The 14,788-nt window shown below is 43.7% G+C and overlaps 1 protein-coding gene across 1 annotated transcript in view; it reads right to left on the minus strand.

Moving 5' to 3' along the window:
• Nucleotides 1-5,564: 5,564 nt before the first annotated feature.
• lyst (lysosomal trafficking regulator) overlaps nucleotides 5,565-14,788 on the minus strand; it is a 190,048-nt gene continuing 180,824 nt past the window's right edge. The window contains 5 exon segments of the mRNA XM_084322050.1: nucleotides 5,565-7,777; nucleotides 9,079-9,150; nucleotides 9,813-9,969; nucleotides 10,622-10,719; nucleotides 14,029-14,168. Coding sequence (XP_084178176.1) covers nucleotides 7,639-7,777; nucleotides 9,079-9,150; nucleotides 9,813-9,969; nucleotides 10,622-10,719; nucleotides 14,029-14,168 — 606 coding nt within the window. The 3' untranslated portion in view covers nucleotides 5,565-7,638.

Below are 14,788 nucleotides of genomic sequence, written 5' to 3' on the forward strand. Positions count from 1 at the left end.
CAATGTACAGTTTCTACGTCAAATGTATATACTCTCTTTTCTGGACTCTTTTGGTATCACAAACAGTACTGTATTTGCAAATCTGATATGTCATAAATGTATAGATGTAGCAGTACTGTCTATCTGTTACGTCTATTCTGCATCGAACATTGTACATATGTCTATACTGAACACTGTGACCTCATTTTTTACTTCTAATTTACATGCTATACTATGTTATTTCATACTTATCTTGTCTAGCACAGTCTCTGGAGCGTAACAGTATTATTAACTATTAACTATTAAAGAAACTTGAACTTGAACTGTATGTCATGTATGTCCTGATGAATTGAAATTGGGGGACCCTGATGTAAACAAGACGAAAGTCTTTCTCTGGTCTGCATCCCCGTAACAATTGTATGTATTGAGCTGTACTGTACTGTACCCATTCTGCAATCTGTTAATAAAGTTTTCAATCAATTCAATCAAACCGTACCGTACCGAACGGCTGTGTACCGAACGAATACAATGGTATGATAACCACTAACGACCGCCCACCGGGGGCTGTTTTTTTCTAAATCTAATATAATTATAATTATTATTTTCTTTTTTTACAAGTCGATTATTAATTTCAATATAGAATATTCGTTGACAGCCCTACAAGTACAATTAGTTACTGCACACTACATCACCCCTGAGTGGAACATGGAAAGCCAAACTTTCCCCCCACTGTACCGAAAACCCGTACCGAACCGTGACTTCAAAACCGAGGTACGTACCGAACCGTGGTTTTTGTGTACCGTTACACCCCTAGCATCTACCCTCTGTACAGCACTTTGGTGCTCTATAAATAAATCTGATTGATTGATTGATTTATTATTCTAACAACCCCCACCCCCCAGCACACATGAGGATGTAATGGGCCGTACACAAACTACACATTCATTCCTGGGTACTAGCTGGTGATTATCAAATTGTGGGGTGCAAGCAAATGAGCCTGCGTACTGTACACGCAAGATACACGTACCACTTCCCCTTCAGCCCTAGTATCTTACAGCATAATGCTATCATAGTATCATATATCAAATGAAACGGCACATTATGAGGTTACAGAGCCCTCAGAGCCCTCCATGGACAAGTCCCCCCCCCCCCCCCCGGCAAGGGGGAAGAATGTACAATCCCTTTAAAAAAAAAAAGTATATCTGGCCAGGCCGTCTTCTCATACAGAGCATCCCACCAATGGAACTCAATTCCTCAAACAATTAGAGTGTCCACATCATATCATTCATTCAAGTGCAGGGTTAGGGAATGGCTCATTGACTGTCAACACTGAGGTGTGTGTGTGTGTGTGTGTGTGTGTGTGTGTGTGTGTGTGTGTGTGTGTGTGTGTGTGTGTGTGTGTGTGTGGATATGGTGCGTCTGTCTATGTCTGGGTCTCTTAATATGTCATGATGTGCTCTGTCCTTGTGTCCATGACTGTATTGTGACCTGTATCCCTATCGTATGTCTATGTGCTTTGGTTGTGTTTTTATTCTAATGTTATTTATCTTGATTTTATTCTTTTTATTGCTAACCCTTTTTTCACACAGGATTTTAGCCTGTAGCACCTTCTGGCAGGAGGGGGACTGCCAATGGAAATGAGCCTTTTGGCTAAAATTGGGTGCATTTACATTTGTAAAATGTTTTATTAATGTTCACTGTCCCCCTTGATCAAATAAAGTAAACCTAACCTAAAGTAACCCCCCCCCCCTACATCAATGAGCTCCTACACCCACTCTCCTCCAGCCGGTCACTGCGGTCATCCCATCAGGAGCTCCTGGTGGTGCCCATGGACCAGACTGAAGGGGGCCCCAGCCTTTGCGGTGACTGCAGCCCCAAGGCTCTGGAACGCGGCCCTGCCCTCCCTTTAGCCCTGAACACCGCTCCCTCAGAGCTCATCTAAAAACCCACTTCTACAGGCAGGCCTTTTTAAACACCCATAGCCGTTTTCTCTCCGTTCATGTCTGTTTTGTTCTTGTTTTTCGTTGTCTATTCTGGTGTTTTAGCAAATTTTATATGTTTTTTCTCTCTCTCTGCATGTATTATTTCTTGTATTTTCTACTGATGTTTTAAAAATGCTGTGAAGCACTCTGTGCACTCGTGCTGAGAAGGGCGCTATACAAATAAAGTTTTACTTACTTACTTACTTACTTACCCCACCCAGAATCACAATGAAGCCAATGAAGCCAATGAAAATAAGTTTTAGGCCAATTTGCGCATCAGATGGGAAGCTACTGCAGCCACTAGGGCTGAGCCCAAACGTTTGAACGTTCGGACCTTCGTTTGTTACGTTGGCGTTAGAATTCTAAATCAACATTAGAATATTTAATAAAATATATATTTTTTTTTATACCGGTATATATATATATATATATATATTTGTATGCGTCTATTCATTCCGTTTAAACCAATGGGGTTTTTCTTCACAGTTGCAGATAAAGATTAGGCTACACAGTACACACAGTATAATGCATTATATAGTATTATACTATTATAGTATATGACTAGTCATAAATTTTTTTATAAAACATTTATCATAAATGATGTAGCCTATCTGCATCTGCTTGGCGCTCCATCAAGACGTCAGCATCACTTTCGTACCAACCGTGCCCTTATTGGATTATTTATGTTGACGAAACTGATGAGTTATATTCATTAAAGAAAGTTGATTTAATAAAAAAAAAAAATCTAATTTAATCAGATTAATCAGTTTATTCAAATTGAGGATTTAGTTTGAGGATATTTTATATTAAAAAAAAAGAAATACATTTTTTTTGTAATTAAAAACAAAGGTTCGAACGTCCGTTCGAAAAACCCGGACGAAGTTCGAAGTCCAAAAACAGGCTTCGGGGAAACAGCTCTAGTAGCCACTGTGCCAAACTCGCCACGACAAGAGTTAAATGGCACCTTGGAGATTTCCATGAGGTGGTTTATGTCAGGAACGAGGTTTCTTCTACAAGGTGTAAGACTTAAAGTCAGTGAACATCTTTCTGTGTTGGTGATGTGCCCTTTAAAGCATTTCTATCACGCATCATTTGTCCACATTGGCACAGTGTGCACATTTGCTTTGTCAATCACTTTGTCAATTACTGCAACACAGTGCTCGCTGGCCTCCCGACCACTGCCACCAAGCCTCTTCAACTCATTCAGAACGCAGCGGCCCGCCTTATCTCAAACCTACCGAAGTCGGCCCATGTCACCCCACTTCTTAGGGACCTGCACTGGCTCCCCATTGCTGCACGTATCCGCTTCAAGGCCCTCGACCTGGCATACCGTGCAGCAAAGGGAACGGCTCGCGCCTACCTCCTGGTCAATGGTCTCTAACTACACACCCTCAAGACCCCTACGCTCTGCATCTTCTGGCCGCCTCAGACATACTCCTATCCGACTTGTAAGTCACTTTGGATAAAAGTAGTGATGCGCGATATATCGGCCGCCGATATAATATCGGCTGATATGGCAGTTTTTTTTTTACACATCGGTATCGGTCCGATATCAAGATAGGGCCGATATTAAATTTTTATTTTTTTTAACATGTTTTGGCCTTAAATAGTTAAAAAAATATCAGTCATTTCTGAAAATAAGTTACAAAAGTAATTTTTTTTGTTTTTGAAAATAGCTCTTTATTTGATTATCATAAAAAAGTGTTTTCTATACAGAGATATCGACATCGGTAAATATCGGTATCGGCCAGAACAGCAATATTAATATCGGTTATCGGCCACAATTTTCACATCGGTGCATCACTAGATAAAAGCGTCAGCTAAATGACTAAATGTAAATGTCCATCAAGGGTGCATTTGCTTTGTCAATCTGGGGGCCCTGCTAGTGGGTGGGGCCCATTTAGATGGAAATGGGTGAAACATAGCTAAGGCCGCCTATGACCATAATGCATAAGGGTTTATGAATGCTATTCTAATATAAAAGATCTGTATGCGTTAATGAAATGTTGAATTCTCATACCCGTTGACAAGTTAACAAATACAAATAGTGACTTGTATTAACTCATATAAACTCCATTGACATGGTAATTATTAAATTGACGGTGTGCAAAGTTTTTTTTTCAATACATAATATAATATATAAAAATAGGATTTGAGACATTTGTAAATTTACTGTTCAAAAAGCTAAGAAAAGGGATTAAAAGGAGATATATTTCTATTGTTGGGGTTAACTTGTGGAACAATTCTTATATACATTTAAGAATGAGTCATTCGCTTTTGGTTTTTAAGAAAATGGTTTATGAAGCTATTTTTGAAGATTACAAATGTGAATAATTATTTTTTTGTTATTTTCTTTTAGAATACCGTTTGAGTCTTAATTTGGTTAAGAATATAGGACAGGCATGTATAAGCATTATGCTTCAGTCTGTACCTTTTCAGTCACTGTAAAATCAAAGATTGTGGAATGATTGATTGTGCATCGATTGTGTGCGATGATGACTGAATAAAACTACTACTACTACTACTTAAAAAAAGAAAAAAAAACACACACAAACAGAAAAAAATAAAAGACAGTACAACCATGTCATGTAAAGTTTCTTAAATATTTATATATGTATTTATAATATACTGATCACTTGGGTTTGTCCATACATACGAAAAAAAACCATAAAACAAACCCTTTCAGGCCCGGAGTCTTGGTTCCAAGCTGGAGACAGCAGTGTAAACGGGGTCATTTTGAATGGGGAGAAAAATCAACACACATTTTTTATTCTTTTTTTTAAAGTAACATAAGACAATGATTTTAAATTATGCATAGCTTAATCAAGTCATCAAACGGAAACAAAATAACACTCAGTAATTCCTTCAGTCAGAAAGAAGAACAAACAAAAAAAAAACACATCTTTCAGTAAGTAGGCTGCTTCCCCTCCCTGTAGTTGAGCTGTTTTCTCATAAACAACATTCATACATCGCTGTACCCCGCTAACGTTCGGGGGGAGAACCAGGGTCGCCCCTCTCTGGAGGACCGGGTCGCCCCTCTCTGCATACAATATTCAAGAGAGGACTTTAAGAGAGGGAAGAAGGTATATCATATGTACACATGCAAGCATGAACCCACTGTAAACAACGTCATTGGAGTGAATCGAGCGGTAAGATCTATAGGTATCCCCAGTGGTGGAAAGTAACTAAGTATTTTTTTTACTCAAATACAGTACTTAAGTACAATAATTTCGAGCTTTGGATTCAGCCCGAGGACCGGGGGGGGGGGGGAGAAAGTGAAGTGATAATAATAAATCAAAACAATAAGGAATGAAAGTATAATCACAAAATGTTTTCCCTTTCTCGTAAAACACATTTGACTCCGACACACGTGGGGGGTTTTTAAGACAAAATGGAAGCGCTTTTTCTGCGACGATAAAAAACGCGAAGGCGAAGCGGACCCGGACGTTTCGTGACCGCGTGGAGAGAGAGACGCTCGGCTGAGTCCGTACAAATGTTTCTTTTTCTTCTTCTTCTAATATGCATGTTGTATATGGTCTAGGGCTGGGCGATATTGGCAAAACTGTTATCACAATCAAAAGTGTCATATCGTTCCGATATCGATAATTATCGATATTTTTATTAGTATTACATTTTTTTTTTATTATTATTATTTAAACAACAAATGTATGTTTATTTTGCAGCAATTCTTTGTCGTTGCCGCCATCTTTAGTGTCACAGCCCCTCACACTCCAGTTCTCAGGCTGCGGCTGGTTTGAAAGCGAAAGTAAACCGGCTTCTCTGCTGGCTGTGGCTCCAGGGGAGTTCTGGCTCTGCTAGTTTATTTTCTATCTTTTGGAGCTTTTTTGGTGGACAAACCAAAGTGCTTTGACCTCTTCCGTTTCACTTTATGACCGACGGACCGATATCAGACGAGCCGGGAGTTGGTTGGGAATGTAGAGACCAGTGTCAGTGGCTTTACTGTTTATGTCTGTTTGGTTTGCTGGCAAAGTACTGTTTATGTCTGTTTGGTTTACCGGCAAAGTACTGTTTATGTCTGTTTGGTTTACCGGCAAAGTACTGTTTATGTCCGTTTGGTTTACCGGCAAAGTACTGTTTATGTCCGTTTGGTTTACCGGCAAAGTAAGGAGAGACCATTTCTCTCCACTGGTTCCACTGTGTGTGATAGTGAAAGGGTTAACCTTCTGTAGTGTGGTAGTGAAAGGGTTCACTGCGCGGTGAACACATTCACCGAACCGTAACGCCTCTCCTCTCTACGGACGACGACGGCGGGGAGGATCCGGTCGCCGGCGGTTATTAATTCCATCTCTCGGATCTTTGATTTCAATAACGATTTATTTCTCCAAAACGAGCTCTTTTAAATCTCAAACCGCCGCGGCGGCAGGGTTCTGGTGCATCGGAGACGGATACGTGCCGAGCGGTAACGCGAGGACGGCGAGCGGCGGGGGGGGGGGGGGAGATACGGTAAGACGAGACTCTCGGCTTCCATGAGAAACGGTCGACGGTCGAGACGAGGTTCAAACGAGGCCGGCCTTTAAAAAGAAAATAAAGGAACGTGACGGTGGTGTTTCTCTCTCTCGCACACACACACACACACACACACACACACGCACACACACACACACACACACACGCACACACACACACACACAGCATTGCAGGAGTAGGGCAACACGTGCAAGGAGCCTCCAAAAGACCCCACTATCGTCCCCTCAGAGGAACATTCTGTCCGACGGTCCAAAGTTCACCGCACTTTCAGTATCTAACGAGCCAAACGGGAGTTTATTCTTCAATTTCTATCCTTTTTTTCTTTTATACATTTTTTTTTTAAGAATAGAAAATAATAACCTCCAAAAATGATATGGTCGGTTCCCCCTCCAAAGTGTTGGGTAGTGTTTTTTTTTAATTTTATTTATACCATTTCACCACCGGCGGCTACAGCCAAAAAAAAACGTAGCCTAATCTACCGGGACGCGGTCTCTCCCAGAGGGGGGGGCGACTGGGCCGGGCCGGGCCTCGCCGGGTCCACAGAGCGGCTCTACCAGGGAATCAGCAACAGGGTCAGGCGAGGAGGAGGAGGAGGAGGAGGTCAGGAGATGGCAGCGAGGAAACTCAACAAAAAAACATCCAAAATGCAGCAGAGACCAAACACGGAGAAAAGAAAAGAAAAGACACAAATCAAACAAAGAGACGACAAAAACAAAACAAAAACAAACAAAACACCTCCAGGAATCCATGGCGACCTTCTTCACAGCCAAAAAGTCTTCGTCCATCATCTCCACCTCTTCGGTGTGTCTATAAATATATATACATATAATACTATTTTCATATCATTGCTTTATGCCGGGAGTGTGGCTCTGGTGAGAGTTCCAGTTGGGAATGGCTTTTAGATCGGGGGGTCGGGGGTCAGGGGGGCGAGGTCAGGGTCATGCTGAGGTCTTCCCTCTCCCAGCAGGAGGGAAGGGGCCGGGGGGGGGGATCTGCTCTCAAGAGGAGGCTGGTGTGTCCGGGCAGCGGTGCGTTCGAGGGGGGATGCGTCCAGAGGGCGGGTGCGTCGGTGCGGGTGCGTCCAGAGGGGCGGTGGTGCGTCCAGAGGGCGGGTGCGTCGGTGCGGGTGCGTCCAGAGGGGCGGTGGTGCGTCCAGAGGGGCGGTGGTGCGTCGGGGAGGGGGGGGTGCTCAGCCGGCAGCGTAGCTGCTGAGGAAGGAGTAGAACATGGGCAGCTTCATGCGCTGCTGGTCGCGCCGGCACCAGGCCATCACCGTGCCCTCGCTGTTGGCCGTGTACAGGTGGTGGCCGTCACACGAGTACGTCAGGCTGAGGGAGAGAGAGAGAGGGAGGGAGGGAGGGAGGGAGGGAGGGAGGGAGGGAGGGAGGGAGGGAGGAGAGACACACGACGTCAGGACCCTCAAACAGCAGTCGTACGGTCGATTCAACATTTCCATAAGAGCGCTGCACTTCCGCGTTACATTGAGCTCGTGGAAAAGTGACGCTGCTAAATGATCATTGACACTCCGATCCTCCAATCGGCGCTACTTCCTCACGTCATCACAAGCATAGTGAAACTATATATATCGTGTGGACATTGTGTTATTTGTATGCTGACCTCACAAAATAAATGACTATAGACCACCGCAACACTTCCGGGATTCTGAAATCATGGAGGAGAGAGAGGCGGGGGGAGAAATGAATGAATGTGGATGAGAGCCTCGACATTAAGTGGTCGTAGCTATGGCTGTGGGGGTCAGTCTTTTATACGCCCGAGTCTCCGGAACACGGAGGGACCAATCCCACGTCGATCGGCATTTTCTCTGCCGAGCTATAGTCGCTTTCCCGCACCTACTCTCTCCCATGATTTCAGAATCCCGGAAGTGTGGGCGGCTGATTGGCGCAGTGGGCAAGGCGCTCGCCACTAACGCAGGAGATGCTGGGTTCGAGCCCAGCTCTCTGCGTTGCTACCGGCTGGCCGGCCGTCATACTAACACAATTGGCAAGTGTTAAGAGGGTGGGAAAGCCGGTGGGTGGGGATTGGACGTTGTGGACAGCGACTCCTACAGGTCGGTTGGGTGACGCCTGCACAGCAGAGTCAGGAAGTATCGGGGGCAGCGTGAGCCTCCCACGCGTTACTCCTCGCCGCTGAGAGTTCGAGCTGTCTGGTGAAAAGATGCGGCAGGCTGCCTCCTCGTGTACCGGAGGGGACACGTGATGCAAGGCTTCTGTCCTCACTGCAGCCGACCAGTGGGAGGCACAGTCTAGCAACGTTCAAGACATGGGAGGGGAGAATTGGAAAAATACGAAATTGGGATGGGAGAAAATAAGGAGAAAAAGTGGATAAAAAATTTAAAGAAATCCCGGAAGTGTTGTGCTGGTCTATAGTCATTGCTTTTGTGAGGTCAGCATACAAATAACACAATGTCCATACAATATATATAGTTTCACTATGCTTGTGATGACTGAGGAAGTAGCGCCGATTGGAGGATCGGAATGTCAATCATCATTTAGCAAAGTCACTTTTTCACAGCAGTCTCACAGGGCAAAGCATCCAATACAATAAGTTTCAGATAAAAATTATAATAATTGTGCAATGAATATAGTACAAATAAATAACATGACTATACCTGATGATTGGTTTGTTGGACTTGGGGAAGGTGATCTCTCTCACTGGTTTCAGATCCCAGGTACTCCATAACCTGAATGTGGAGTTTTCAGAAATGAAAGGCTTACAGTAGTAATGCAGGTCTCTAAGACATGAAATAAAACAGAATTGTACCTTTAACCCTTTCACTACCACACTACAGAAGGTTAACCCTTTCACTACCACACTACAGAAGGTTAACCTGTAGTGTGGTAGTTGAAGTGTTAACCGTCTGTAGTGTGGTAGTGAAAGGGTTAACCTTCTGTAGTGTGGTAGTGAAAGGTTAACCTTCTGTAGTGTGGTAGTGAACGGTTAACCTTCTGTAGTGTGGTAGTGAAAGGGTTAACCTTTGGTAGTGAAAGGTTTAACCTTCTGTAGTGTGGTAGTGAAAGGGTTAACCTTCTGTAGTGTGGTAGTGAAAGGGTTAACCTTCTGTAGTGTGGTAGTGAAAGGGTTAACCTTCTGTAGTGAGGTAGTGAAAGGTTAACCTTCTGTAGTGTGGTAGTGAAAGGTTAACCTTCTGTAGTGTGGTAGTGAAAGGGTTAACCTTCTGTAGTGTGGTAGTGAAAGGGTTAACCTTCTGTAGTGTGGTAGTGAAAGGGTTAACCTTCTGTAGTGAGGTAGTGAAAGGTTAACCTTCTGTAGTGTGGTAGTGAAAGGTTAACCGTCTGTAGTGTGGCAGTGAAAGGGTTACTTAAGATCCAACATGGCGCTCACCTGACCACTCCGTTCTCCAGGCCCCCAGCAATGACGTTGACCGACACCCCCTCCGGCTGATTGGAGAAGGCCACGGAGCAGATGATCTCTCTGCAGTGGACGTGGCCAATCAGGTCGCCATTCACCGTCCACAACCGCAGGTCACTGCCTCCGCCCACTGAGGTTTACATTTGAAAGCAAGGTTGGAAGAGTGTTTGTTCATTAACACATTCACGGCCATTGGAATTCCTTACAGACGGTAGCTCTCACAGACGGTAGCTCTCACAGACGGTAGCTCTTACAGACGGTAGCTCTCACAGACGGTAGCTCTTACAGACGGTAGCTCTTACAGACGGTAGCTCTTACAGACGGTAGCTCTCACAGACGGTAGCTCTCACAGACGGTAGCTCTTACAGACGGTAGCTCTCACAGACGGTAGCTCTTACAGACGGTAGCTCTTACAGACGGTAGCTCTCACAGACGGTAGCTCTTACAGACGGTAGCTCTGACAGACGGTAGCTAGCTCTTACAGACGGTAGCTCTCACAGACGGTAGCTAGCTCTTACAGACGGTAGCTCTTACAGACGGTAGCTCTTACAGACGGTAGCTCTTACAGACAGTAGCTAGCTCTTACAGACGGTAGCTCTTACAGACGGTAGCTCTTACAGACGGTAGCTCTTACAGACGGTAGCTCTTACAGACGGTAGCTAGCTCTTACAGACGGTAGCTCTTACAGACGGTAGCTCTTACAGACGGTAGCTCTCACAGACGGTAGCTCTCACAGACGGTAGCTCTCACAGACGGTAGCTCTCACAGACGGTAGCTCTTACCTGAGTCACAGACGGTAGCGATGTCCCCTGTGGTCTCGCTGGCAGATACTGCCGTCACTGGACTCTTGTGGCCCGTCAGACTCTGGACGTAACACAGCCTGGACACAGAGGAGCACACACACACAGTCATATGATGAACACACACACACACAGTAATATGATGAACACACACACAGTCATATGATGAACACACACACAGTAATATGACACAGTCATATGATGAACACACACACAGTAATATGATACACAGTCATATGATGAACACACACACAGTCATATGATGAACACAGTCATATGATGAACACTCACACAGTCATATGATGAACACACACACAGTAATATGATACACACAGTAATATGATGAACACACAGTCATATGATGAACACACACACAGTAATATGATACACACAGTAATATGATGAACACACAGTAATATGATGAACACACACACACACACACACACACACACACACACACACACACACACACACACACACACACACACACACACACACACACACACACACACACACACACACACACACACACACACACACACACACACACACACACACACACACACACACACACACACACACACACACACACACACACACACACCTGCTGTGGTGCAACCGCTGATTAAAAAGCCAAACCTGGACGCCTCTGTCCTCTCTAATTTCAGGCCAATTTTCAAGCCCCCGTTTTTCTCCAAAATCTTGGAAAATGTTTTACTTGTCCAATTAATGTCTTTTCTAGACACACATGGCATTCTGGAGGTTTTCCAGTCTGGGTTTAGAGCACTGCACAGTACAGAGACTGCACTCTTAAGAGTTTTTAATGATATCCTTTTGGCCACCGACTCTGGTGACTCCCTGCTCCTCGTACTTTTGGATCTCACTGCTGCCTTCGACACAGTGGATCACAATATTCTGCTCTCCCGTCTGGAGCACTGGGTTGGCATTAAAGGCTCAGCCCTGGAGGTTTTCAGATCATACTTGTCTGAGAGAAGCTTTCGTGTTAGCCTGGGCGACGCTGTATCCTCCACAGCACCTCTCCCCTGCGGGGTGCCCCAGGGCTCAATTCTTGGGCCAATTTTATTTTTGCTACATTTGCTCCCCTTGGGGTCTATACTCCGAAAACATGGCGTCTCCGTTCACTGCTACGCCGATGACAGTCAGATCTACCTGCCATTGAAAAGGAACAATCGCAACCCGGTGAAACCATTGTTAGCGTGCCTCGATGATGTCAAAGCATGGTTGGCATTAAATTGTTTACTTATCAATAACAGTAAAACGGAGGTTATGGTGTTTGGTCCCAGCAATGCGCATGTGGTAATGGTAATGGTAATACAAGTGCACACACACTCACACATCACACATTTTATTTAAATGTGCTTATTTTTTAAAGCAAACTACAAAAAATGCTCATATCCAAAAAGTAGTAGATAGTTAAATACCGTACTTTTCGCACTATAAGCCGCACCTGACTATAAGCCGCAGCAGCTAAATTGAATGATGTGTACATATATAAGCCGCACTGGACTATAAGCCGCAGGTGTTTTAATGTTTAATTACCATATGTAATTAGCATTGGGACACAATACTGTCGGACAAATAACAAGAATTAACTCATTTACAGGTTGTATTAAGTTTAGCAAATAAGGGAACAGATAAATAACATTTCAATGCAGTCAAAAAAGCAATATTTAGATTTTTACATTTTCGGGTTTGGTCACGTTGAGTCACATATAAGCCGCACCGTTATATAAGCCGCAGGGTCGAAAAATTGGGGAAAAAGCCGCGGCTTATAGTCCGAAAAGTACGGTAGGTCATAGGTAAATAGGTATGCATTTGGTTATGTGTGTGGGTAGGTTTGTAGGCAGGTGGGTGGGTGGTTATGCATTATTATGTACGCAGTATATGCATGTATGTACTGTGTGTATGTATGTTTGTATTAACAGTCCACATATCTTTTGAATGTATTACTGGTATTTTTTAAATAATATGTATATCTTTGTATGTTTGATTTTACAAAACAGGGGAAGTTCTCGATAAGCCTCTAGGCTTCTAAACTTCTCCTACACAATATGGTTATTATGTATATATTTTTTAAACTTTTGTTTAACTCTTTGTGTTAACTCAATGGTCGCCAACAACGATTATATACGCGTTTGGCCGACGACCGTTGAACGGCAACCATGTATATATATATATACGTTATTTGATCGTTATTTCTTTTATTCGATATTGCTATTCATTACAGGGACACGGACTCGGGGTTAACATGGGGAATCATCCTGACAATGCCAAAGTGCAATACCGGCCGCATCACGCTAGACGGCGGTATCGAGCACCCTTTGTAACCTTGTATCTTGGCCTGTGGGATGGCCAAATGTCTCGGGTTTCATTTTTCCTTGTCGGCCGAGGCGAACGGTTCTACCGGGTCCATTGAAGCGCGTCAAATATCCCAGATCCATATGTTGTGGTGGGTTATGCCGTGGACCAAATGGACATTGGATATACCAGATGGCGATCAAACAATTAGAATATTATTTTTGGAATACTCCCGATCACAGGTAAGGACGATTTGACGTACATTTTTGCTTGATCGTGCAATGCTTTTATACCGATCGGGCTGATAAGCGTTTTTAGTGTTCAATACGAATGCCGTTACTGACAATCAAATAATCAGAAACGACCCCCCCCCCCCTCCCCTTTCATGCATTCATGATGGAACATAATACCTATGATATAGATCTGATTTCTGAATAATAGCGTGTACAGGCAAGAAATGGCAACGTCTATAGTGGAATTGACGTGTAGGGCTATAACTCAGCATTTCGGGAATGACCCTAGACCGCTCTAAAACCATACTTCACCACGGTATAGCACGGGAACGTATGGATGGAAAAATGTATTCTTTTTCACATATTGAACGATAGATAGGTGATGTCAAATGGGCCATAGTATTGTATCCATAGCTATAATATAGAATATAGTTATATAGCTCTACAAACAAGGTGACGCACTCCTATCTTTTAAAGCGTGGCAGTGCTAGAGCGGGCCCCCGGCGGTCAATGAGTTAATAAATAAATACAAACACTAGGGATGCTCGATATTGGCTTTTTTACCGATACCGATATTCCGATATTGTCCAACTCTTAATTTCCGATACCGATATCAACCGATATCAACCGATACCGATATATGCAGGGTTTCCCCGTCCAAAAAACTGAATAATTTCAGGTAACTAATCATTTCACTGGATATATGTATAACAAATATTGTTATTGTTTTTTATTTTTTTTAAACCGATACCGATATTTTCCGATATCACATTTTACTGCCGATATTGGCCGATAATATCGGACATCCCTAACAAACACACTCCACACTCCACACACCTGTTGAGGTCCCAGATGATGCAGGTCCCGTCTCTGCTGACGCTGATGAGGATGCTGTAGGGTTTACACACAAACAGGCTGGTCACCTCCGCCGTGTGTCCGTACAGGTGGACCTGGGCCTCCACCTCCATCTCCGAGGGCTGAGCACAGACACACACACACACACACACACACACACAGACACACACACACACACACATCCAGAGAGAATATACGGAACAAATAAATAACGCACATCCTCTGTTCCTTGGTGCAGCTGAGCCAAACTGTGAAAAACAGTAATACATGAAACAAAGCGGGGCTCCAGTCGCAACTCACTCTTGATGCTCCGAGGTGTTTTAATTGTGACAAAGAAATAGCAGATACAACGTTTCGACCCTTCCGGTCTTTTTATTGTTTTTTTTGTATTTTTTTTTTTATTATTTTTTAAACAAACACATAAACAAACATGACAACACACGATAAGATATACAAGCATTATTTGTCAGTGCACATCCAATGAAATCACATTTTAGTTAATTGTCATAGGATATACCCTTAATACCTGTTATCTAAAAACCTACACACATATGCTCCAGCTCGTACCCCCCCCCCTCCCGGACCCCCCATTGGATAATCCATCCATTATCCCTCGCTCCTAACCAGACATTACCATTATATGCTAGCTTTTATTTTCTCCACCACTTCTAACCACAGTGTCATTTTGGATTCATTGAGACCCAAAATTCTTGCTGTAGATATTTCTTGATAGATCACATCG

This window comes from Notolepis coatsorum, assembly GCF_963971535.1.
Source record: "Notolepis coatsorum genome assembly, chromosome: 9".
Classification (NCBI taxonomy): domain Eukaryota; kingdom Metazoa; phylum Chordata; class Actinopteri; order Aulopiformes; family Paralepididae; genus Notolepis; species Notolepis coatsorum.